The sequence below is a fragment of the Miniopterus natalensis genome, chromosome 1 (assembly GCF_054644295.1).
Source record: "Miniopterus natalensis isolate mMinNat1 chromosome 1, mMinNat1.hap1, whole genome shotgun sequence".
Lineage (NCBI taxonomy): Eukaryota > Metazoa > Chordata > Mammalia > Chiroptera > Miniopteridae > Miniopterus > Miniopterus natalensis.
Genome location: NC_142081.1, coordinates 24,122,729 through 24,148,367, shown reverse-complemented (window position 1 = coordinate 24,148,367; position 25,639 = coordinate 24,122,729). Strand labels below are relative to the sequence as shown.

Sequence of the window (25,639 nt, the reverse complement as noted above, 5' to 3'; positions counted from 1 at the left end):
GGTGATTCTGAACACCAATAAATTCTATAAGGTGCTTTGCCTCTTAAATGACCCAAATTTTGTATATGTTCAAAGAACTTATAAAATATTCTTTCAAAATATATTGAGACATCCTGTATAGCTCACTCTGCCTGCACCACGAGCTATAGTACTGCTGGATGTGATGGACACGCTTTCCTCTCTGCTCACAGTTAGATGTTTGTCACTGAATCCCACTGATTCGAGCATACTCTCTGAGTAGGTGTGTGTCCTACAACAGGCTCTGGATTCTGCGTGAGAATCTCTCTAAAGACTCCAAAATTTCTATTTCTGGACAGGCGATTATCCCCAACCCCCAAAGATATCTTAATTCTTCTTGTTGTTCATGGTACATGTGACTTCAAGCACCAACAACAAGTAATTCAAAGTTCTAGCAATTTAAACCTCAGCTGTGCTGACATGGAAGATCTCCAGGATGAAGTACAATTCCAGATTCTTTAAAAATTGCTTTTCATGTTCTCACAGCAGCTACAGATTAGTTTCCCCTGGATCACTCAAGATCAAAGTATTTTCTTTCCAATCCCATCATGATCCTATTGGGAGATTCAGCTCTGACTCTCATCCTCTCTTGCCTCACAACCTGAGATGACAGATAAATGAAGTCTCGAGAGAAGGCTATGGCCCACCATCCCTTCCTGGTCCCAGAAAGGCCCAGCCTCTGCCTTTACCCACAAACACCAACAGAAATGGTGCCCAAGGAATTGTCTATTTCCTTACGATTACTTCAAGTGAGGAAATAAATCACGTAGTCTAAAGGAGAACTTGTCAGGTTAACTTGAGCTTACAGTTCCTATTAAATAAATCACAGGACATTTGTCTGAAACTAAAATCACAGCACTGGCAAGAAGCAGAGAAGAGGGGCAGGGCACTTCTTACCTGAAGACAACAGGAGCGCTGCTCGCAAATGGATACCGGACAAGGGGAGGAAAGAAAAGGAAAAAGCATTAATGTCCCATCTTGAACGTGCCCCCAGGCTTTGTGGTTGCAGCAGCATAAAAAAACAATGAGTTTAGAAGGTGAGAGCTCTGCAGCCACATGCGAAAGGCAGCACTTGGAGCATGCGCCGCAGCGAGAGGTGTGAGCTGCTGGAGAGACGGCTGAGCGCCAGGGCCCTGCAGTTATGAGAGTTTTCCCCACCCCTTCCCTTCAGCTCTGAGGGCCCGGGCTAGAGGCGTGAGGGTGGGGAAACCAAGTGGGTGAAGCAGACAGGGTTGGTCGTTCATGATCTCCTAAGGAATCGGGTTATCGCATCCATTCTGGACAGGAGTGGGAACCCAGTTACCATGAAAACTGTATACAGGCTGCAACCCTGCCAGAATAGCTGGCTCATCTGTGCAGAATATGACCCTGGGGCTTGGAGAGGAGCTTGGGGCACTGAGTAACGGTGTATAAGAGTGGAAGCATGCCCCATTCTATGTCTTCTATCCCTAACCTCATCATTAGATCATGCTCCACCTCCCAGTGCCCATGACATTTTCTTGGCCACAGATGGCTTCATAGCTACCATGTTGGCCCGAACTTTGAGTTTCCCTGACAGAAAGACTTGGAGGTTGGGGCCGGGCACTCCTGCCATTTTGCATCACCTGTGCCTAGCAAAGACACTGCAACTAGTAGTTGTTCAATAAAGGTTTCTTATTTGCTGACTGTTTTGGCCATTGCATTTTTATAAATCCCATGGTGCTACATCTCTGGATGGTGGCCCTTTTTGTTCCAGAAAGGACAGGCTAAGTCCAGATATTCTGGACCAGAGAGACTGTGATCTTCATAGACTGTAAGTTATTCATAGATGAGAGATGACAAATATAGGTCCCTACATGGACTGGGAAGCTGAAGTAAAGATGTACCCAAACTGTTTTAGATTTTAACATCCAAAAATAAAAAGAAATTCTTGTGACATACCACATTTTCATCTTGATGGTATCTTAATACAGCCCCTTACTCCCTGGCTCTTGTCAAACAAAAGTCTGGGAATACCCTGCCACATCCTCCTGGTGTAGCTGGTGACTGATGGAGATTGCTGAGGAGGGAGTCAGAGGGAGGGTGTCTGTGAATTGTTTCTTCTAAAAATCTCTAGGAATACAACTTAGACCTGTGATCCATCACCCCACATTCACAGTCCCTGAAGGCACATGTGGATCCAGAATGTTTATGGTACAAATGCAGGGAGAACAATAATTGGCTTTTTCTGATTTCTCCCATATGGAATTCCAAGGGGTAATAGATCAATGGATCTCCTTACTATGAGACAGACAGACAGACAGAGATAGATATAGATAGATGATAGATAGATAGATAGATAGATAGATAGATAGATAGATAGATAGATATAGATGATAGATGATTGACAGATGATAGATAGATGATGATAGATAGATAGATAGATAGATAGATAGATAGATAGATAGATAGATAGATAGATAGATAGAGATAGATAGATAGATAGATAGATAGATAGATAGATAGATAGATAGAGATAGATAGATAGATAGATAGATAGATAGATAGATAGATAGATAGATAGATAGATAGATGATAGATGATTGATAGATGATAGATAGGTAGCAAGAGAGGTTGGTCATTCCACTCTTTCTATGGGTCTGCATGGAAGAGCCCTTCCAGGGCCCCACATCCAGTGGAGACCAGAGACCCAAACACATCAGGGCAGGCAGGGAGGCCAGACAAGGGGCGACTCTTCCATAAGGTCCCTGCCTCCCTGCTTTTCACTGTGACGTGCCTCCCAACACCGGGATCATCCCCGGCACAGCCAGTTAGCTTGCAGTCAGCTGCAGTTTCACCATCGTCCGCTCATGCTCCACATGAACCTGAGACTTTCCACCTAACAGGTAAAGACGGGTCAGTGAGTTCCATCTAGCCCAACTTTGAGTGACACAATACCTCCCAGGTGTTTTTCCTGCTGCTGCTGTTGAGAGAAGCTGGAGCTGGACTTTCACCTGTATTGATCCCCAGGGTCAGGGGAGAGTCGACTATCCCTGCTCAGGCACGTCAGGGACAAGCAGGAAACAACATAGCTCTGTGAGTAAACGGAAGCATCTGGACGGTTTGTGAGGGCGAACCTGTGGATGTAGTAAGAGGAGGCACACACAGGCCCCAATCTTGGGGGAGAGTGCTTTCCCTTCCCACCTGAGACTTTCCATGCCCAGGCCCAGGCCCCACAGCCTTCACTATGCTACTCAGCATTGCTCTCAGAAGTGTACTTTTAGACCCCAGTACTTACTCTACTCCAGGGCAACTGTTTTTCCTATTCACCCTCCCCCAACTCGTCTAAAACTTTTAATCTCATCTCTGAAATCTGTTTTGTTTGCCAAGAATACAATCTCCTATTTCAAGTCCAATCCTTTATTTTTTTGAGAATGCAATGGTCATTTTGACTGTTCTGAGTGCCTAAGACTCTCCCATGCAGCAGTGATCATGAAAAGCAGTTTCCACTGTACTCTTTCTCACTCTAAGAACAGCTAGGGATTCTAGAAATCAGGACGGGTGTTCATTTGATTCTGAATCTAGACAATCAAGCTTTATGACCTTTTACCTCATGGTCTGATGCCAAAATATGGGAAGAACTGAAGAAATAAAAAACTAGCCCTATAGACAATAGAACAGGATGCCAGGAAAGGGACGCATGTCCTACTGGCACCTTTCCTCTTGGCAACTTGGTCACCGGGAAGAACTGGGGGCATGTCACACCGATGACTTGATGAAATCCTTGTCTTCTTACCTCTGCCCTTCCCCAGGACTAGGTTCCAACAGGGCTTTGCTGACATCTCCTTGGACAGAGAATCCGGTGGAGCAAAAAGGGGTCCTCAAATCTGGGGTATCCACAGGTGTTTGCATTTGACCGCCCTCTGTTCTGCTGCTGGGAGGGGTTTGTTGGGGAGGCAGAAACGAAGAGCCTCTTTACTGGAGGGATAAGGTCATGGACAGACTTCCAACCTGTTCTTCATGTCCGGAGCCACTGCCTTCCTTCCAGCCACCCTGTAGGATCCTTTTGCTGCTTTCATTTACACCTACGTACTTGGGTCTTGAAAGCTGATGGAGCTAGTGTCTGCTGCGTCCAGTCATGAGGATGTGGATGGGGTAAATGCACAAGGGAGGTGGGAATGAGGTAGGGCAGGTGTTGAGACAATTTCTGAGAACATTCTCAGTGGCAGACACTGGAGGATTGGCAGGAATACAACGTGGGAAGCAGTGAACCAGAGGTGTGTGTTTTTTTTCTTTCTTCCAGCGCTCTTGGGCAGTCAGGCTCATGGCAGCATCGCACTGGGTGGCCAAGGAGAGAATGTGTAATAGAAGATGGAGAGGCCCTCTGCTTCTAGATCACCGGGTATGCCCAAACCAGTGTGGGAATAGAAGTGGTGAGGTCTGCAGAGGAAGTCCACAGAAGATAATGAGAACTGATCCATCCTGTGGGTCTCAGAAGAACACCTGTCAACGAGCCTCTGGGAGCATAGGTGCCAAGTCACTTAGATCTGTCCTTGGGCGAAAGGCTTTATGACGCTCTTTGTGATGTGAATATGAAGTAATTGCAGAATAATCGCCCCATCTGACAAACAGGTGAATCTGTTTAATCTTCCACGAGGCTCCCAGCAGCACATGTCTCCTGAAGGGGAGTGTGAATGTCCTCCTCTTGGTATTTCCCAAGGGCGCCTTTCCCCATTCCCACATATATTCCTTCAACACTTTCAAGGTAGTGGCTTCCAGTCATTTTCTTCAAGGGAAGAAATCTTCCCTTACATCTACCTTGGTTGCAACATAATCAATCCCTTAGGAATGGAGCCCTGGCAGGCATTCCAAGATGCGTGTCCAGACCAAAGGAGATGAGGCCACCTTTCTGGTGTGGGATAAGGGCTATCTTGGGATCTGATTGATATGTTCATTTGCAAATAGATACGAGGCAAAGGCAGCCTTCTGTGAAACATTCAGCACCTGCTTCTCAAGGATCAGCACCAGCTACACCATTTAGAGTCCCTTCTCTGATTGGAAAAGTCAATACTCTGGGCCTGCCCAGTATCAGTCCTCTTCGAGGGCCCTCTGGCTAGGAAGGAACTACTTACTTCCCTTTGCAGACTCTCAGGTTTCTGCTCTGAAGACTGGTTATCCTAAAGGAGCCTGAATAAAGCACCCTACCTTGGACTGGGAGCAGAGGTAGAATGGGATGGGGAGAGGTGCCAAGGGGAGAAGAATAGCTCAGGGCTGCAGATCACATGGCAACCTCAGAAGCCAGCTCTCTCTCAAAGAGCTCTCAGGGGTGGTGGCCCGTGACAAACGGCACACCCTTTCAGGCCACGGTCTGCCTGACTGTGAAAGAGCCAGATACAGCACTTACCTCCATGAAGGGCAGAGGGGCCCATGGGACACTCTGCAAGTAAATAACCTGCCAAGCACTCAACGGAGGTTGGGGAACCAGCAGAAAATGGTCAAAGCATCATTGCAACGAGGGCCCCGCCCCATCAGACCCTCCCCGGTTCAATCCAGGCTGGAGGGCGAGGGGCAGGAGGGGAGGGGGGGCACCGGCATGCATGGTGTCACATTCCTTTCTTTCCCCCCCCTCCCCGCCCACCAAGGAGCCCCCACATTTACAGGTTACTGGGGGGCGGGGGCTGCAGGGGAGAGTGCAGGGGCCGGTGGCAGTCAGGTCACTGGAGCACAAGGCGGAGGTAACTGGCGAGGGCAATGAGGCGCCGGGGCTGCAGGGCTGCCCGAAGGTGGGAAAGGAGGATCGGAGAGAAGCTACGGCCGAGGAGGCAGAGATGACTCCGAAACGGGGTGAGAGCGAGAATACAGGAGGGAAAGAGTCATGAAGAAAAAGTCTGCTGGTCAAAAGGAGGAAGGAGCAAAAGGGACAAGAAACGGGGAGAAAAAATAGAGCTGCTTTGTGTTGTTGTTGCTCTTCAGCTTGTTTAAAATGTGCTCTTTTGGTTGTTTTTTTAAAAAATTTTTTTTAAAGAATCTCACACCTGATATTCCACGTTCCATCCATTTCGGCTCACCAAGGGCAATGAAGAAATTCTCTTGCCTTTCGTATTCCTCCTCATCTACTATTTTAACCCTTATGGTTTTCCTGTAGGGACAACAAGAGAGAGAGTGTGTGTCGACTGGGTCGGCAAATTGGTTGGTCACTCGGAGCACAGCCTTTAAAATCATCCCCCATCACTCCTGGCACATGCAGCCCGTCCCGCCAGGTGGCTTTGACAGGACTAAGGTGGACTGGATTGTTCTCATATTTAAAAAAAATGGTCTTAGCTTTTCTTGTCTCCTTGGTCATAGTTGTCCTTATGGGTGAGAGGGAAAGGGGTCCAGGAGGCAAAGAAAAGTGGGCCAAAAGAAGAAAGGGGTCCAGGAGGAGAGCAAGGGGATGGGAGGGGAGGAGGGGTTGATGTGGGGAGGAGTCACTTTAGATCCTGTGGATGGTTAGTAGGAAGTGAGTCGGGAAGCACATTCCCCTGGGTGTCACATGGTAGCAGTGGCCTTACTTTAGGCAGCAGGCAAACCACTGGTCCATTGGGAATGCCCCAGGCCCCTTCTACGACAGGAAATATGTCAACACTTACCTAGCTAGGGACTTGTTTCCCTTCCTTGTGTTTATACCCACTTCTTGTGTGAGCCTCATAGAAAAAATTTTATAAGGAAAGTATAGGGAAGGGAAATGAGAGAGAGAGAAAGCAAGGAAGGTGGAATTCTATGATCCCATTCTTTATCTCACAGGGCTTTCATGGTGTAAACAAAAACAAGTGTGTTTTTAATCACTGTATGATGTAGGACTCCTTTAATATTTACAGCTGATGCACTCCTGGGAAAGTGTGAAGAAAGTTATGTAAACCATCACACTTTAAATCACCTTTGGGCATCTGTCATATCAGGGTGATGTGTCCCAAGGCTGGCTTCCTTCAGTGCTGACTATCATTAGACAAGGGACATGAGGCAACATGCCTTCCCTGGCCGAGCTGTCAATCATATCTGTCCAGGCCATGCCCATGGTCGCAGAGCAGCCCATTCCCATCCCACAGCAGAATCCCTGCAGTGAGAAAACCAGCCAGGCTCACATCTTGTAGACAGCCCCAGAGTCTGGGGCCCAGAGAGACAAGGTGACAGAGGTTTCTCTTCATTTCTGGGTATCTCAACAAAGCATTGTGTCTTTTAAGAACAAATCATCAGGAAATCAAAGTTTTCTTGAAAATTGCTCCCCTTGGAACACTGGCATGAGGCTGGCTCAGGCCTATCATCACTGGAGAAGTTGCTATGTGGGCTTGGATCTCACTGTGTGACTTCTCCTGGACCTTCATGGAACCAAGTGAGGTTGGTGGGTCCCAATAGTGAGCCTTGATTCCCCTCTTTCTTCCTCTCTCTCAGGACCTAAATGCTTTCCAAAGGGTAAAGAAGTGCTAACAAACAGCCTAAAATGTCTCATCAGAGTCTCTCATGTTCCTGTTTCATTCTAAAGAGAGGCTCATCTTTGCTACCTATGAAATGGTAGGCTGATCTGAGTTGGTTTGTTAGGACAGGACTTGCTGATGTGTGTGTGTGTTTTATGAGTATATTTTTGGGTCACATTTCTAGCACTTTTTTGGACACCTTGCTCAGTGTCCAAAAAAGACAAAGCTCACTGATTATCAAGAAGCATTTTCTGGTAATTTCTCTCTGTGCCCCAGACCCTGGGGCTGTCTACAAGATGTAAGCCTGGCTGGTTTTCCCCACTGTGGGGACTTTGCTGTGGGATGGAAATGGGCTGCTCTGCGACGATGGGCATGGCCTGGACAGATATGATTGACAGCTCAGCCAGGGAAGGCATGTTGCCTCAAATACTGACAGCTATCCCTCCACAGTATCATTTATCCAGAAGATGATTTTCTGACTTGCCTATTAAGAGGTCTGGAGTGTATGGGGACATTTAAGTTGGAGGCAAAAGCTTCATCCACTCTGAGGAGGCCTGTGACTTCTTGGAGAAGCTTCCCCTCAGGTCAGAATCCTCTTTCCCACTGTTGTAACTGTCTTCCTCCATAGCTAGAGGCCCCTAATAGGGAGAACAGAGTACTGCAGGTAGGCCTTTGACCTAGACCTGGAATTCAAACCTGTACTTTCAGCTCAATCAAGGTCAGGGAGAGAAACACACCTTGATAGCAGGGATGTGACAGGTAAGATGGCTCCTATGGCCTGCTTTGGGTAATGGGATGAACCACAAACAGAACCTAAATCTAAATACATTGATTCTCGATGCCCAGGGACTATAAGCACAGCCCTGAGAATAGCTGTCCCATGGAAATCGTGCTGAGAGCCTGGACGAGTTTCCAAGGGCTGCCATCCTGCCTGGTGCTGTGCTACCTGGTCTTTTTCTTTCCTGTACATTAAGCCATTCAGGAGAAGCAGAGAGCCTCACATAGGATACTCTCAGGGCTGTGGCTGGCTCTCTCTGTCTGTCTCTTTCTGTCTCTCTCTCTCTCTGTTTTCCCCATAGCTGTTTCCCCATCTTACAAAAATTACCATTGGCTCTTGAGCATCCCTCTTATGGATACCATGTGACAGGCTGGCAGATGTTAGGACACAGCTGGGAGCAAAGAGAGGAGAGGGAGAGAGGAAAAGAGAGAACAAGAAAGGAAACAAGGGAAAGCGAGCCAGAGACATCCAAGAAAGGGGAGGAGGGGACAGATGGAGAAAGAAAGAAACAAGAGGAGAGAAGCATGTTAGGGTTAGTGTGGAGGACAGGGTACTACACCTTTCTGAAAACTCATATCCACCATGCGGGGGCCCATCATCTCAATGAAGTAATTCTTGTTTTTCTCATAGGCCTCATCATCAATTACCTTGATGTGAATTGTTTTGCTGTGGATGGAAAAATAAGTATCATAAGCAAGGAGTGGGGGGGGGGATGGGGGGCGGGCGGAGGGGTGCAAGCCAGCCTGGAGAAGAAACAGAAAGAGAAGGAAACAGTGAAAGGTCCAGAAAGGTCAAAGTTTGCCCCAATACCACGGGGGCATGAAGGAGAGGGGCTGCCCCCGCCCCCTCCCAGCCTCACTGGGCTCCTCCTGGGCTTGGTGGGGCTCCGTGGCCTGGCCAGACGTGAATACTGGAGCACGCACAGGCCTTACAGTCAAAGGTTCTGGGTTCTGGTTCCAGATTTGCTATGTGTCCTTGGACAAATGTTTTAACTGGTCCACAAGCAGGTTGAACAATGCTTATACCATCCCAGGGCAGTTCAAGAGCAAGGAAATAATACACATGTCACGGCCAAGGCCTTTAGGTTCTCCCATAACGTTTGCTTCCTTACTCTTGCTTTTGGGACAGGGGAGAATTAAAAATTTTTTTTTTACTTTTAAAATCAGCTGATGTTGATCTGAAAGCTTTATTTTATAGAAAAGGGGTGGGGGTGGCCTTGCTTAAAAATAGTAGGATGTCTCCCTTTCTCTGGGGCAGTGACTGTGACAGGGAGGCTCAAGTTGCACATTCTGGGAATTCACAATGGGCCTCTAAAACGACCCAGGCTCTCTCCAAATGAGCTTCGCAGCCACAGGGCTACACTGACCAGGTCACATTGAATTGTGATGAGTTTATAAATCCTACAGTGATATTATGACCAGCACAATTATATCGGTTTTTTATATTAAAAGGTGTTATTTTGTTAATTCAAACACTGGGAAATATAAGCCAATTTTAGTAACCCTGTTTTGTATTTATTTTTTTTAAATATTACTAAGAGCTTTAAAAATGAAGACAGATCAGGGCCAGGCCTCTTCCAACTTTTGCTTAATGATGGGGACATTTCAGGACTGGGCCCCAGTCGAGATGTTTAGGCCTGTCCCAGGGCATATGAGACATTGCTGGACGGGGGCAGGCATGGAGCTGAGTCTCCCCCTCAGCAGTGGGAAACAAGGTACCATGCAGAAACCCTGTTCAACCACCTGTGTGCATGCCCCAAAGGCCAGAGAACCGGCCTTTGGAGAGGTGACTAAGCCCTTCAGCCCCTCCCATTACCCTCTGTTATAAAGTAGGACTATCTTTACATTCTGACTTGGGACAACCTCTCTGCTCTCCTGGCTTTTTCAAATCACCATTAGGGCTGGGTGTCTACAGAGCTCCCTTTGTCCACGGCGTCAATCCTGTAGAAGCACGTGTAGGTCCATTGCTCCTAAAGTGAATCTATAGCTGTTACTAATACACTCTGGTCCCCAGTGCCCAATGCTTCAAAAACAAGGATTCCATACCCTCCTCACTAGCCCCCCCCCCCCCCGCGCCCCCGGTCACAGACACGCCTGGCTAGCCACCACAGGAAGGTGAGTGTTCAACTTCCAAAAGGCCACAACACTGGCCTTCCTTCCTCCAAAGCAGTGGCATTAGTAATGGAGACTGATGCCTGGGGTTTAATCCAGCCCCCTCCTCTCATTAGCTGGGTGACATTGGGCAACTCGCTAAAGCTCTCCAGGTCTCGTTTGTAAAGTGGAATGCTGGTACCTATCTTGAAGTGTTCTTAAATGAGCTAATGCATGGGGAATGCTTGACAGGGTGCACGTTCCCTAGTACATGTTTAATAAGTAGCAACCATTGTTACCAAGAGCAGTATGATGTGGTTGGTGGTTTGAGAGCAATGTATAAGGGAATCTTATCACTTCCAATCATTGTCAAAAAATAAGAGGAAATCAATAAAGAGAACTGGTGACCCAAGATGTGGTGCAGGCTGGAAATAGAAGTCAGGTTGAGAAAATATTGGCTAAAACAAGTTGCTAGATCCCAAATGGGTTGAAGGGCTTGGGATGTGAAGGGTGGTAGCATGGAGACCAGCTCTCATAATCTCCCAAAATCTGGCCTCGTGCCCTTGTCAGCAACAAGCTCTGGGCTGGACAGATCACATGTCATAAAACATAGCCGATGACTTGTGGTCTTGTGATTTTTTAGTGAGCAGATAAACAGAATGAGAGAAGCCACCATCAAGTCAGTTGAAGACAGGGAATGAGGACCGACATTAAGCAGTGGCAAGAGGAATTGGGGTTAGCTAGCTGGAACCGCTTGTTGGTGGGTGTCATGCGTGGAGGGGGCAGGTGTGAGATTCCCTCACTGAGATCGTTCATGGGGAAGGCATCACATCTGCTTGAATGTAAGGTGTCACCTTGCCTGGAGCCCAGAGGAATCCCTTGCTGCTCTTGGAAACTGAGAAAGTTCTCAGTTCGGCTCAAGCTACAAATAAGGCCCAAGAACATTCAAATTTAGTCAGAGTCAGCAGCCAGGTCTTGAGTTCTCTTTCCGTACTTATTTCTCCTCATTTAGGTCAATGACACTATTGTCCATCAAATAGCTCAAGCCCCAAACCTGGAATCACCCTTGATTCCTTCCTTTCCCTTACCCTTCCTCCTCCCGTCCCCTCCTCCAACCCTAATCCATTCAATTTGCCACCATCTTTCCCTCTGCTATCAAGACCTGGAAAAAACATCGTTACTTCTCCCTTGGACTTTGCAATAGCCTCCTAAGAGATTTTCTTGCTCCCGTCTTTGCCCTCTGCTTGCAAGCCCTTCCCTGCATAACAACCAAGGTTATCTATTAAAATGCAAGCCCAATCATACCCCTTATAATTGGGTAAAAACAAAATCCTTAAGTGACCTATAGGAGCTTGTATCGTACAGGTGCTGTTGACCTCTATGACTTCATAACATTCTCCCCTTGGCCTTTTCTGTTCCTCAAATCAAGTCCTTTCCCACTTAGGGCACCATCCTGGCTGTTCTCCATGTCCAGGTCTGTGCTTACCCTCATCCTCTGAGCCTCCACATGTACATCACCTCCTTGGAGAGGCCCTCCATGGCCACGTTACCTCCTTGGATCTCTCTCCTCCCCACCATCTCTACCTCTCCACCATGGGTCACTTTCCATCATGTTCCATCTGCTCACTCCCTTCAGTGCACTAATCACAGCCTGAAGTTAGTTAACTAACTTGTTTATAGTCTATCTGTCCACATTGGACTGTAAGCACCAAGAGGACAGGAAACGTCTCCTATTTGCCACTCTAGTCCTAGTGCCTGGTATAGAGGCCCTCCCTCAATGATGACTTTACTGAGTGACTAATGGTGAATTTCCTAATACACCGAGAGCTTCATAAAACCAATCTACTTTCCTTTTTATAGTGAAAATATAACTCGTTAGGGACAAAAAAAATATTTTGAAGGCTATTTTGATGGAATGACTGAGGATTCTCAGTGACACAGAGAGACCAGAATCCCAATGTCATTGAACTACATATATTCTTATTTATTCACCTACTCTATTTGTCCAGCCAGGATCTAACTCATGGGTTTAGGTTAGGGTCTTTGAACCCTATGTCTCTCCTAATCCCAATTCCTCCTTCCTTCCCACTGGCACTTACTAAATGGCCATGAGGTCAGCTTCTCCCGAGCAGCTGCTCCTTGAGCCAGGAATGCTTCCCGAGGCTCCGGGACTGACCCTGCCTCTCCTCCGAGCCGTCTGCTGAGCGAGGCGTCGAAGCTTGCAGCATTCCCAGCTAAGGCCTGGCTGTGCCGCTAGGGAAATATGCTCCTGGGAGATCCCCACCGACAACCCAGGAGGGATTAGAAAGCACATTGTTGAGCTGCCTGGCTGGCCTCTCAGAACATTTCTTTGCATTGAAGACACCTGATTCCCCATCGGGCCTCTCTGGTCCTCAGGGTACTGCAAAGAGAAGCTGCTCTTCAACCACTGAGCTCCTCTAGGCTGAAAGGGGGAGGAAGCAGCATTTATCTGTTGAATGGATGAATGAACGCAGCACTGGAGGAGGTCCCTGGGAATTTCCCTTTATGCAACGGGATGTAAGATAATACATGCACTTACATTATATTCAGCACCCTGAGAACTTTCTTAGTTCATGCTTATTTAAACCGTGAAACATACCCATTATTACTTCCTCTATAAAGATGAGACAACAGATGCTCAGGGAACTTAAGTAACTTGCCTGGAGTCACACAGCTAATAAGCAGCAGAGCTGGGATTTTAGCACGTCTCTTATTACTCCTATAGCGAACCTCATACAAGCAAGTGGGTAAACTCTGGGTGCCGTGCCTGAGCTGTGGCCACGGGGAGGAACCACAGGATTCTCCCATTTACATTCAGACAGCACCGGCAGATAATAAGCGGATGTGGCTCTTCACTGCGGTGTGAGTAGGTGGCTTCCTAACCCTTTGGCCCTCCCTTGCTAGAAGTAATCTCTAAATAATCTCTGGCTCGGAGACCTCTTCCCTCTTGGTTCCTATGAAGTGACTCTGCAAGAAGGCTCCTTTCCATCGTTTCTAAATTTATGCTGGCTGCTTCTTGACCCTGGGCTGCAGAGCAGAGCTGGTGGTGAGCTTCCAGCCTTGCCGGGGAGCCTTCGGAAGCCTCACAGTTGTATTGCGTTCTTTTTTTATTCTTTATCTTCCCTGCTGGGCACCAGCAGCTCCCATCTCTTCTCCTGGCGGGTTTTTGGCTCTGAACCAGGACAGAAACGCCCCTCCCACTTCCAACCACATCCTGACAGCCCAACACTGACACCCTCCAGCCCCTACTAAGGTCTGGGGGAAAGGCTCCTTGTTTCACGGGAAGGCTTCGGATGCTTCGATGTTTTCTCTTGAAAACCGGGTTCACGGAAACAGCGTTTCTCAAATGTTGGTGTGCGCATGTATCTCCTAGGGGTCTAGGTAAAACAAAGATCCTGATTCAGCAGGTCTGGGGTGGGGCCTGAGAGTCTGCTTTTCCAAAAAGCTCCCAGAGCTTGCCCATGCTGCTACTCCAGGGCCCAAGACTCCTTGGAGAAGCCTCTCTGACTCTGTTAAAAACTTAAGGGAAAAGCAGCAGCTGCTTGAACGCTATCACCAGTCAGGGAAGGGGCGCCTGGAATCAACGTGTAGCATTTCAACCAAAGGCTGGAGTCGTTAGGCCCATTCTGACACTATGTTTTGAGAAGGACACCAGGTGCACCGAGTAGGGTGACTAGGATGATGAAGGGCCTAAATACCACATTTTAAATGGATTTACTAACATTTATATAGCGCTTGCTTTGTGTCAGGCACTGTTCTATCAGGCACTTTACTAACATTCATGTCATCCTCACAGCAAACCCGTGAGGTGGGAACATGACAGGCAAGGGGCTACTCTCTCTTCACATATTATCTCATTTAATCTTCCCCAGAGCTGGCGAGGTAGATACTATTTTTCTCCCCATGTTATAAATGAGGAACCGGAGGCCCAGAAAACTTAAGAGACTGTAACTAAATAAGTGGCAGAGCTGGGATGTGAATTCAGACAGCGTGGCTCTAAAGATTGTGCTTCTGACTGGGATCTGATATGTGGATCTGGAGGAGAGATTGTCCAGGGGGAGATGACACTCCCTCTGAATGGTTCCGGGCCTGGGGCCACTGGAAGGAAGGCAAGTGCAACTCTACCACATACCATTACATTAGTGAGGTGAACTGGCTTAGAAGAGAGGGATCACCCCATTTCTGGTGGTATTAAAAAGTAAAATGAAAAAAACACACCAAAAAACAGTAAAATGATGACCATGCATGCAAACGGCCATAGAAAGGATTCCTGCCTGCTACCTGAGGTCAAGTAGTGACCTATAAAGGTCTACACCCAGTGGTCTGCTGGTAAACCAGCTGTCTAGAGGGTTGGAAGGGGAGCCCTGATTTGGGGTGTCTGCCTTCCACAGTGTAAATACTCCCACTAGAGTCAGTTTTAAGCTACTAATAGTTTTAACAACCAGCCTGCAAAATTCCTAAACACTTAACAATCAGCTCCTGTGAATTGGTGGGAGCCACTTCCAACATACTACTGACGATGTCAGATTCTGCCAAAATGTGCGAGGGAGGTTGAGATGGGAAAGGTAGTTCTGACTGATTTACAAGTTATTTTACCACATGCTATGTTTGCTCAAAATGGGTCACTATCTGATAGAGTAAGGTATTAATGTGCTTATTCAAGTGAGCCTCTGTGGGGGAGAAAAGGTTCGAAGGTTTGTCGTTTAAAAGAAACGTGGGTGAATGAGGAAGCTGTTAGGTTGACTTTCTAAAATGTCTCACTATAGATGCTCTGCCCGAATCCCTGGAACCTGTGGCTACAATGAGATGTCGCTCCCATAACGTTATATGCTACAGTGTCATATGACACAGCAGACCTTAAATAGGGTGATCATCCAGCTGGGCCTGATCTATTCACATGGGCCCTTAAAAGCAGAGAGCTTTCTCTGGCTGAAGAAGGGAAAGCCAGAGGGACTTGTGCATCAATCTCTTCCAAGCTCGAGAAGGTCTCAACACGCTATTTCTAGTTTGAAGATCCACGTGTCATGTAAACAGGTGTAGGCAGCCTCTAAGAACAGAGTGGCCCTTGGGTGACAGACAGCAAGGAACAGGGCCCTTCAGACTTCAAGCCACAAGAGATAGGATTCTGGTAATAGCCTTAAGGAGCTCAGAAGCAGACACTTTCTCAGAGCTTCTAGATAAGAGCCCTGCCGGCCAATGCCTTGACTTCAGCCTTGAGCAGAGAACCCAGCCACGCCATGCCTGGACTTCTGAGCTACAGAACTGTGAGATAATATGTGGGTATTGTGCTCCGCCTTGAAGTTAATGACAATTTGTTACATAGCAATAGCCAGCTAACATGGGAGGCTTATTTACTTTATGAAGTCAGGAACTGAGCCAGATATCTCTTGGAACTGTCCTGCAGCATCTATTTTGTAATCAGAATACTCCGTCCTGATGGCAGGGCCACAGCTAGGTGTATAACACCTTTGTGCAAGGTTGAGAAAAGATACCACTTGGTACATATCCAAGGTGCCTTCCTCTGGCTTGCAGAGCAACATGTTAGGGTGCAGGGCTTGGCACAGAGAGCACTGGCTGGATTTCAGCCGCCACTTGGGGGTCTTCATGCAGTGCACAACTGGCACAACTGTAGGCAGAAGACCTGCTTGGCAGACTTGCCTGATTCACTGTTCCAAATACATGCCTGAACCAACAGGCATATGGGACAGGCTAAGGCAGAGAGATGGATCTTATTGAAGAACTTCCTGCAGCAGGAGGTGGGTCAGGTGGGTGGATGAGCAGCAGGAAGGTACAAAGCAGGAGGGAAGGGTATATGAGTGTGTACGAAGGATCATGATCCTTGCTCGTTTGTCATCTATTCTGGACTCTTCGGATGAGCCCTCTGCTGCTTGCAGCTTCTCCATACCTATGACTAGTTGGGTTGACCAAAGAAAACCCACAAGCACATTTTGTCTCCACTGACAATTCAGATCTGACCGCTGGGCACGTCCACAGGCGCACACCCACGTGTTCGAGGGCTTGACGCTGATTCTGTCCGTTCTGGAACGTCTGGGCTCGTAACTGGGCACCGTAGCTCATGCCCATCTCCTGGCTTTCCTAACTATCCCCTTTCTCAATGCCTGCAGAGCTTCTTACCTTTGGCTGAAGGGAAGAGGGCATCTGAGATGACTATATGACTGTGGACCTAGCCTTCAAGATGTGGTCAGAGGCAAAGTGGTGTCAAAAACCCCAAAGGGGCCTCTCGCTCTATTTCCTAAAGGTCAGGGCAAAGTAAGGAGATTTTTAATTTTTTTTTTTAAAGGCAGCCTTCTAAAGCAGGTGCCCTTCCTTTTGAAGGCTGTCATACCTTGCATGGCAGCTCTGCAGGGTAGAAAAGATTTTAAATGACAAATTTTTATCTTCTCCACCCTTTCAGAGATGATAAAGATGAGGCCCTTCATCCTCAGAATTGGGAGCTCTCTTCAACGTCCATGCATCTATCCATCTGCCCTCCCATCCACCATTATTTATCAGAAGCATATTCCTTCTATCATGAAACTTATAATCTAGTGGTGTGAACATGTACAGAAAGCATCTCTTTCGCCCCTCCCCTTAGTTTGCTGATGTGGAATTTCCACAGGGTAGTGAGTAATACTAAGCTCTAGGAAATTTAGTGTCTCCATGGAGGGAATCAACTTACTCACATTGCCCAGGCAGCTCAAATTGGCCTCGGTTTGAGAATGCCACAGGCCTCAAGGAGGCTCCTAAGCTTGACTATTGCTTGTGGCCACCATGCAAAGATAAACGTGTGCACACGCTCACACACAGGGCAGTTTAACATGCTCATCCATCGTCTAAGCACAGTTTTTCTGCTAGTACAAGAGCGCTCTCATCTCTTCAAGCCACAGTAAAGATCACTCTTCCTCTCTGCTTCCCATGGTGGGGAGTGCTCCCTCCTCCTGACTGAGTGTGCATGCATGTGAGTGGGGGTCTGATGGGTGGGGTGAGGGTTGGGAACGCTGCACTGTACCTCAGAGGGAAAATCTGGCCTTCAGGAGAGTAGTCTCTGTAGGAGCCTCGCCTAGTTATTCTAAAGGGGAATTAAATTTCCAACCCCCACAGCAGTGGGCCTGTGCAGGTTTCAGCTCTATACGAGACTCAGTTATTCACAGCCCTGTTGGAGCCCCGAGTTTGCCCTATGTCATCCCAGTGGAGTTGGTGGGGGAAAGGGAGGGCGAGTCACAGCTCCAGTTCTCTCCCTCTTCTAAGTCAAGAGAGGAAACTTTAAGAACCCACCAGTGGTCTGGGAATAAACAGTTTCTGTGCATGAAGCTGATAAATCCCTCCTTGGGAAGGCGGTGAGAATAATCTAGAAAACCATTTTATTTAACAGCGTGTCTGCTCCCAGAGCTGAAGAGAACAAATGGCTGGTTATCTGAATCATGGCATTGGAGGTGTTGGGTCTCTCTGTCTTGCTTTCTCTCTCTGCTGTGTATCTCTCTTTTTTTTTTTAAGGATGATTTTGATCTAAGCAGAAAGGAGAGAAGTTTGTATTGTATTGCCATAACTTGAGGTCCGAGAAAAATCTTCTGATGATTAGGAAGGGAGAAGAGCTGGCTCCTAAGGACCCGAGTCAAGCACTGTCAATGCTCCTGCCTTCCACTTTAAGTCCCTGTCCACTTGAGCACTTATAGAGCCCATAATTCTGGTGGATACTTCCTAGAGATCCCAGTAAATAGCAAGTTCAGGAAAGATTACTGTCCCTGGGCTGGGTGGAGAAAATCCTTCAATTAGAGACTTAACAACATGGAAGACTAGCTGATTCTACAGACATGTTCTTGACTGAATCAATCAGGGACCACACTGAGCCAGAGCTGCAGCCCTGCACAAATGCAGTGGGCTCCATTCGCATCCTAGTCAACGGGAATGCCTCACGGGGCCGTACAGGGCAGCAGCCCCCTCATCTGGCTCCCTGCTTCCATTTCTTTAGCCCTGTTACAATCCACTCAACAGCCAGAGTGCATTTAATATTTTTTAAAGAAAATCAACACATACCACTCCCCCAACTTAAACCCTCTGTTGGTTCCCACTGCACTTAGAATAAAATGAAAACTGTATAATCTAGCCCAGGAGTTCTGAAACTTTAGCTCACTCACAACCATCGAGAGGGCTTGATAAAACACGAAGTGCTGGGCCCCATCCCCAGGGTGTCTGATTCAGGAGGTCGTGTGGGACCCGAGAGTTTGCATTTCAAATGAGTTCCCTGGTGAGACCGAGGCCGCTGGTCTAGAACCACACTGAGAACCCCATCGAGCCTGCTGAGCTCAGCCGTGCTTGCCCCAGCTCACCTGCTGCCACCCTTCCTCCACTCCCTCTGCCCTGGCTGAACTTGCCTTCTTTCTGTTTCTCCAGTGCATCAACCTCTTTCCTGCTTCAGGGCCTTTGCACTAGCTGTCTCCTCTGTCTGGAACTTTCCTCCTCCAGATATTCTTATCTCCAGGTCTTTTTTAAACATCTCAGCTTATGTATTACTTCCTTGCCCAGCCCATCTGACTGGCTCTCCAGCTACTCTCCATCCAGCGCCCTGCTTGTTTTTAGCTTTGTTTATTTGTTTATCTGTATATGGTCTCTTTTCCCCACCAGAAAACAAGCCCCTTGAGAGCAGAAACCATGACTGTCTTTTTTACCAGGACTTGAACAGTCTGTGGCATAAAGGTGGTGCCCAATTCTATATGTTTGTTCAGTGAATGAATAAATGATTAATGAATACCACTAAATGGTAAAGCCAGAATTTGACCCAGGCACTGACTGCAGCACCTAACTTGACACTTAACATGTGATTATACTGGCAGGAGTGCTGTGTCAGACCCGGGCTGGGCTCCCTGATTCAGTTCTTACCCACATTCTTCAGAGCACTGTTGTTGGGCTATTCTTACAAAAAGACCACCTCACTTGCTCCCTTCTCCTTCCCAAACAAATCTAAGCTCTTTTGGCCTTCAAAACATGCATGAACCTGGCTGCTGTCACCTCAGTTATTCAGTCACAGCTTCACTGAAGCGTATTCTCCACTGTTGTTCCCGGTGACTGATGCCATAAAAATAATGATTTGTTCTGTCATTTAGCGGTTAAGAGCATTGGCCCTAGAGTCAGGGCTATCTGGATTCAGCACTTAAAAAGTTTCATGACTTTTGGCAAATTCCTAAATCTCTCGGAGCCTCAGTTTCCTTACCTAAAGATGGGTGCAATAATGAAGCTTGTCTCATAAGGTTTTGAGAGGGTTAAATGAGACAATGCAAGTAAAACCCGTAGCATAGTAACCTGAATATAATAAGCAGTCATACAGAGAAAGACAAATACCGTATGGTCTCACTTACATGTGGAAAAAAGCACCTCATCCATACAGAGAACAGATTGACGGTTGCCTGAGGCGAGGGGTAGGGGATGGCCAAATGATTAAAGGGGGTCAAAAGGTACAAACTTCCAAATAAGCCCCGGGATGTGATGTACAGCACAGTGACTACAGTTAATGATACTGTGTTGCATATTTGGAAATTACCAAGAGAGTAGATCTTAAAAGTTCTCGTGACAAGATAAAAATTGTAGCTATGTGTAGTGCTGGACTTTAACTAGACTTACTGTGCTGATCATTTCACCGTATACACACACATCAAATCATGATGTTATACACCTGAAACTAACATAATGTTACAAGTCAGTCATATCTCAATACAATATGTAAACATTAAAAAAATAAGCAGTCCTAAATGTCACTTAACTTGACAACAGTCTGTTAAGTTAAAACTGGAGCAACCAATAAAAGGGTTATTCTTTCCCTAGTTTCCAGGATAGGGTCAGAGGAGGGTGAGATAGTTAGGGGTTTGACAAGTGCTGGTTTGGAAGCAGGCGGGGAGATTTCTGAGCTCCATGGTCTGGCCTGAGGAAGAATTACAGACAAAGCGGTGAGCCGGGAGAGGAGGCCGTGCATTTCCTCAACGTCATTCCTCATTTTCCTACCCCTGCATATTGCCCTTGGCTTGTCTTTAGGAAGTCTGTTTGGAAATGGGGATTATCTTTCTCCTGCACCTGCTGCCCCATGTTAGCTGCCTGCCCTGCAGAGGGTAACCTTCCCCACTACCCTACACTGGCCTCCTGCTCTCCTGGGGCGGGAGCTCAGAGGGTGGGTGCAGAGGCAGTTTATTTGCATATTTTCATCCCACTAGTTAGAGAAGGGCCTTCAAGGGTCTTGTCTCATCTCCAGGGGAGTATGTGAGGAAGATCCAATGGTGCCGATTTGTCCTACAAAAGGCTCCTCAACCTTGGAGGAGGAGTTCTCCACGAGGGGTCAAGTAGGTGGGAGCAGCATTCGAATTCACTCCCTTCCAGCCTGATCCTGGCTGCTCTTATTGACAGATAAGCTCCCATTCACACCCTCCCCCCCAGATGGGAGAATCTGATTTTGTAGTCCCGATCAGTGGTAATTTCTCAAGCCCCTTCCCCCCCATCCTCACTACAACCACTTCTTCTGAGCTATGCTCCCTTAAGCTGTTGGCCAGACTGGGTGAGGTGGTGGAGAGAGTCTGTTTCCCTTAGAGAACAAATCTGCCCTTCCTCCAGTTCCCACCTCTCAATCCTGTTTAGGGCCAAAAGGTTTGCGGCCAATATTCACTGGGAGTGAGACATTTGCATATTCTTGTCCCAGAAGTGGAAATAAAATGAGCTTGGGAAAGCCTGGGTTCACAGAGAAGCAATGGCCGGATGACAGGGGCCTGCCCACAGTGCCTCTGGACCCTCCGTTAGAAACATGTTTGTTTACGCTGCACGTCTCTGGGCTGCTGCCTTCCCGGTGACATTCAGGGCATGCGGCGGTCAGGCACAGCTGTCCACCTGAAAGGGAAGGCGGCGACACTCCAGGGCAATAAAAGAAAACATAACCACAGTGACAGTAATATAATACCTGTAAACTTCTACATCTGCCTGGAAGGCCTTTAATCAAGGATTCCAAAGCACATTCCCCAGATCTTGCCCATTCACCTGCACCGCATCCCAGGGAAAGAGCTGGCAGGGAGGGAGCAGCACACTACAAAGAGAGTACTGTATTGTCACCTTTGATGCAAACACTATGCATTTAGACAGCATTTCTCTGAACAGCTAAAGGGCTCCACATACATTGTATTATCTAATTCTAGCTCATTCATACAGCGGCCCCCATATTTGCTGCCTTGCAGGTAGTTTGGAAAAGCTTTGGATCCACAGAAATTCACAGCTTTCATATCTACTCCTCCCCTCCCACTCCTGCTTAACTTCCAGGCTCTTCCCAGTGCCGCCCCTGCCAACCCCATGGAGCCAATACCATATAGCACAACTCACCTTGTCTACATATCCACACTCAGTTTTATGCCACCAAGGGCTCTAGGAAGAAGCCATAACACATTTCCTAACTGTCAGACTGCATCTGGGTTTAGTTGGTTGGGTTGTGAAAGCTCCGTTTGTATGGCTATCAGATGGGCTTCCCAATTATTATGAAGATACAAGGCGGGGGGGGGGGGTGTTGCTGGGTGCACTGATCACACAGCCCCATGGTCCACGTTAAGCTACTAGCCCTGCCTCTCCGTTCCCCTTGAAAATGCACATTACCTTTAAAGCTGACCAAGTGGGCTTTTTCATGGGTAAGAGCTTCTGTGCTTCGCTTCCACTGATACCATCAGGGAGGCGCGCTCTTCTCTTTCATATTTACAGTGCTTCTCACAGTGGCAAAGAATCACAGAACCAATCAAGTGTGTAAGTATTTCCTTATTTGTCTTCCCCACTGTCTAAACTCTACGAGGACTGACGCTGTATTTGTTTTCGTTGTCTCCATATCTCCAGACTGAAGCACATGTCAGATGCTTAATGAAAATATGTGTTGAATGAATAAACGAGGGAATGAGGGACAGTATGAATCACAGCGAGCATTCTCTGGTGTAGTTTCCAACCATGCTCTTATTGCATTGGCTTATGTTCCCCCTAGGGCACCAGAAGGGGCCCCACGCCCACTGCATATCCTCGTCCAGTCTCACCAACAGCCCCCTTCACTCTCCCGGCCCTGGAGATGCACACAGAGCTTTCTTAGGCAGAAGCCATCTGTTTGCCCTGCCCTCCTCTCCCACTAGGCCCAGTGTCGTCCAACAACTTAGTGGAGGTCTGACCTCAGCTTACTTATTTGACCTTCTCAAAAACCCAGCATCCCCAGTCAACTCTCTCGCCTGCACCTATGTCTGTGATATGGTAGGAGAAACAGAAACTCTGGGGTCCCGGAGATGTGAGTTAAAAGTCTGAGCTCTGTTGCTTACAGCTGTGTGACCTTGACCAAGTTCCTAGCCTCTTGGAGCTTCTGCGTCTTCAGTAGTAACATGGCGTAGATAGAAGCCACCTTGGGTGGTGTGGGCTAAATGAGAAGACACAGGCCGCAGGCTCAGTAAATGACTGTTCCCTGTCCTTCCCTTCTGTGCTCGACCCTTCCTTGACTCCGATTCCTCCTGGCTGTCACTCATCCTTTGGATGCTTCTAGCTGTCACCCCCTACGTTTTAGGCCCCATGCTGGAAGTGTACAGACTCAGACTATATTTAGATGCCTTAGCTCTCTTATTTTTTACACCACTGTGTTGCTATGGTGACAGTGAGGCTGGAAGAAGGGAGGACGGCCTGAAAGGAAGAATGGAGCTCGGCCGTGAAGATCAGTGGGTCTGGCTGGTGAGCGGGTACTCTCTGAGGACCCCTGTCTGTGCATTCCATCAGGAGACGCCACCAAGAGACAGGGGGAGGCACTGCCTAGTAAAGGCTCCTAAGAAAAAGGAGCTAAAGAGGCCTGACTGCCGAAGACCACTCCTGCCTCTGGCCCAGCCACGTCCTTGGCTCCTGGAGCCTCCCTCAAGTGGTTTCTCTATCAACAGAGTCAGGAGACAGCAAACGGGGTTGGGTGGAGTAATGACGTCGTAATGCTGGAGTCTGGAAGATGTCACACCAGACTTCTCCCCAGGAGGAAAGTGGGGAAACTCTTGTCTCACTCAGCTCTGAGGGCTTGGAGGAAAAAACACTGGGGTACAGCAGAGCCACATTATGGGCCCAGTGTCATCATGGACTCAGTCCATGGGGAACCAAAGCCACACGAGGGCAGGAAGGAAGAGAAGCTCCTTGATTTGTGCTAAGCTCCGTATACTCACCAGATTTGAGTGTGGCCATGGAAGACTCAGTGCTGATGTTAAGAACCTGCACTGTAAAACCCAGTGCTCCTGAGGCGGTCACACACATCGTTTCACCGGCTCCTTAAAATGCCATGATGAGGTCAAAGTATATTCACACGAGGAAAGGACACAAGAGAGGTTGGGAACTTACCCAAGGTCACACAGCTGGTAAATGGCAGAGCAGGGATTTGGACACAGGCCACTTGGATTCCAAACCTAATGCTCTTTGCAATATACCAATGGCTATTAAAACCAATTTTTTTTAAAGCCAAAGAAAATGTGTGCGAAGAAGGCAGTCCACAGAGAGGTGTGGCCCAGCCCAGCTGGGAAAAGCACAGGTGCCGAGGTTGAAGTAGAGGGTCCCCCTTGGACAACCTCTCCTCCCAGCTTCTCCAGGCAGCGCTTCTCAAAAGGTAGTGGTGGAAGCACCCATATTGGAAACATCAGGGTTAACTGTATAAGGGCTGATTCCCAGGCCCCCATCCCAGATTCTGATTCAGTAGCTCTGGGGTGGTGCCTAGGAAATTACATATAGACAAACGCCTCAGGGGGCTCTGATAAATACTAACTTTACTGCAGGTAAACTTGCAATTCCTGAGTCAGAAAGTTGAGAGATGGAAATTCATTGCATCACCTCTTTCTCTTTTCATCTCTGATCCTTCACGCTCTTTTGTAGTGGCCTGAGGTCAGGCATCCCAAAACAATGAGGCTGAACTGCTTTTTATTGGTTTTCTAACTGCCCTCTGGGCCTCAGCGGGTTTTGAGCTCTGGGCTCTAGGCTACAAACAGGTCATCAAGGTCCAAATGACGCCACAGCCACGTCGGACCTTAGTAAAGTCATCGTGATGCCTAACAGAGCAGATGTCAATCCAAGGAAGCTCTGGGTGGAGGTAGGGAGGAAGGCACCTTACTCAAGAACACACAAGGGATGTTTATCAGGTGAAAAGTCCCAAAGAAGCATGTGAGATTTGGACTGAAAATATATTTATTGGCCAAGCACAAAGTCTGGAAAAACATATAAAGACATGAATGCTTGATTTTGTACTCTCGGGAGGGTTGAGAGAACTGTATGACAAAGGAAGGTGGTCCCGGTGCTGCTGTTGAAGGGGTAGTCAGAGCTGGACTAAGATTTTAGCTCCTCTAGGTTTGGAGACTTTAGGATGCCCCCCTCCCCTATAAGCAATAGCTTTCTCTGGGCCAGACACTGTGCCTTAATTTACACAAATACCTCATTTAATCTTTCCCAGAACCATCAGCATCTCTATTTTGCAGGTAAGGAAACAGACTATTAGAAGTTAAGTTGATTTTGCCCAACGTTACGCAGCTAGAAAGTGAAAGAACTGGAATTTGATCCCAGCGGTCCGATTCCCAAGACTATGTAAACTCTTACCCTAAACTAACCCATAAAATAAGTGTAAGAACTCCAATTAAGCTCCCATGATGTATTTTTTTTAATTTCAAATTGTTTCCATTTTTTTTTAAATTTTGGGCTGGGGGTTGGGAGGGGACAACACTACTTAGCCGTGCCTGGGTGATCCAGCACTGGATAAGTGAAGAAATGTTTCCAAGAGAGTCATTTCCCCAGTTTTCTCCCTTGCTGCTTCCAGCTCTTTCGGGAGATTGCATTTTTAAAATTGTCTTTAAAATTTTTATTTACAACCCCCTTCACAAAAAACTCCCAACGACAAAGGACTGCAACACATTTGCTATGTAAATCCTGCCTGTAAGACAGAACCTATATCCTCCAGAAGCCTTCCCCCGTGACTTGGCCCATAGGGCCTCTCCCTCCTCCGAGCCTGGTGCTGCTTCCTGTTTGTAGCAAGCACTTGGCACCCAGAACCCACAATCTCTGTCTTCTCTCATCCTTACTGATCTGTGAGCCCCACGGGGACATGGCCATGTTGTACACCTCTCTGTTTCTCCAGCACTTGGGAGAGTGAGGTTCATTTGAGTCATCAAGGCCTAATTAAAGGAGGCCAAGGAGCTGTGTACACAGGGGGAGGTAAGGATGGGCAGCCTGAATTCACCAGCCTCCTGTGCAATTTCAATGTAGGTGGAAATGCTCTTGAATATATTTCTTCCCTTCCCACTTGCACTATTTCCCGGGATCATAATCTGCTCTAC

At 47.6% G+C, this 25,639-nt stretch overlaps 1 protein-coding gene across 4 annotated transcripts in view; it reads right to left on the bottom strand.

Moving 5' to 3' along the window:
• Positions 1-25,639, bottom strand: part of SLC8A3 (solute carrier family 8 member A3) — a 162,374-nt gene that overhangs the window by 8,696 nt on the left and 128,039 nt on the right. For 3 of the 4 annotated variants that reach the window (XM_016211905.2, XM_016211906.2, XM_016211909.2), the window contains 2 exons: positions 6,012-6,115; positions 916-933 (listed from right to left, as the gene is read on the bottom strand). In XM_016211905.2, the coding sequence (XP_016067391.1) occupies positions 916-933; positions 6,012-6,115 (122 nt within the window). The remainder of the gene's footprint in view (positions 1-915; positions 934-6,011; positions 6,116-25,639) is intronic. The other variant, XM_087819520.1, reaches the window with a different exon arrangement.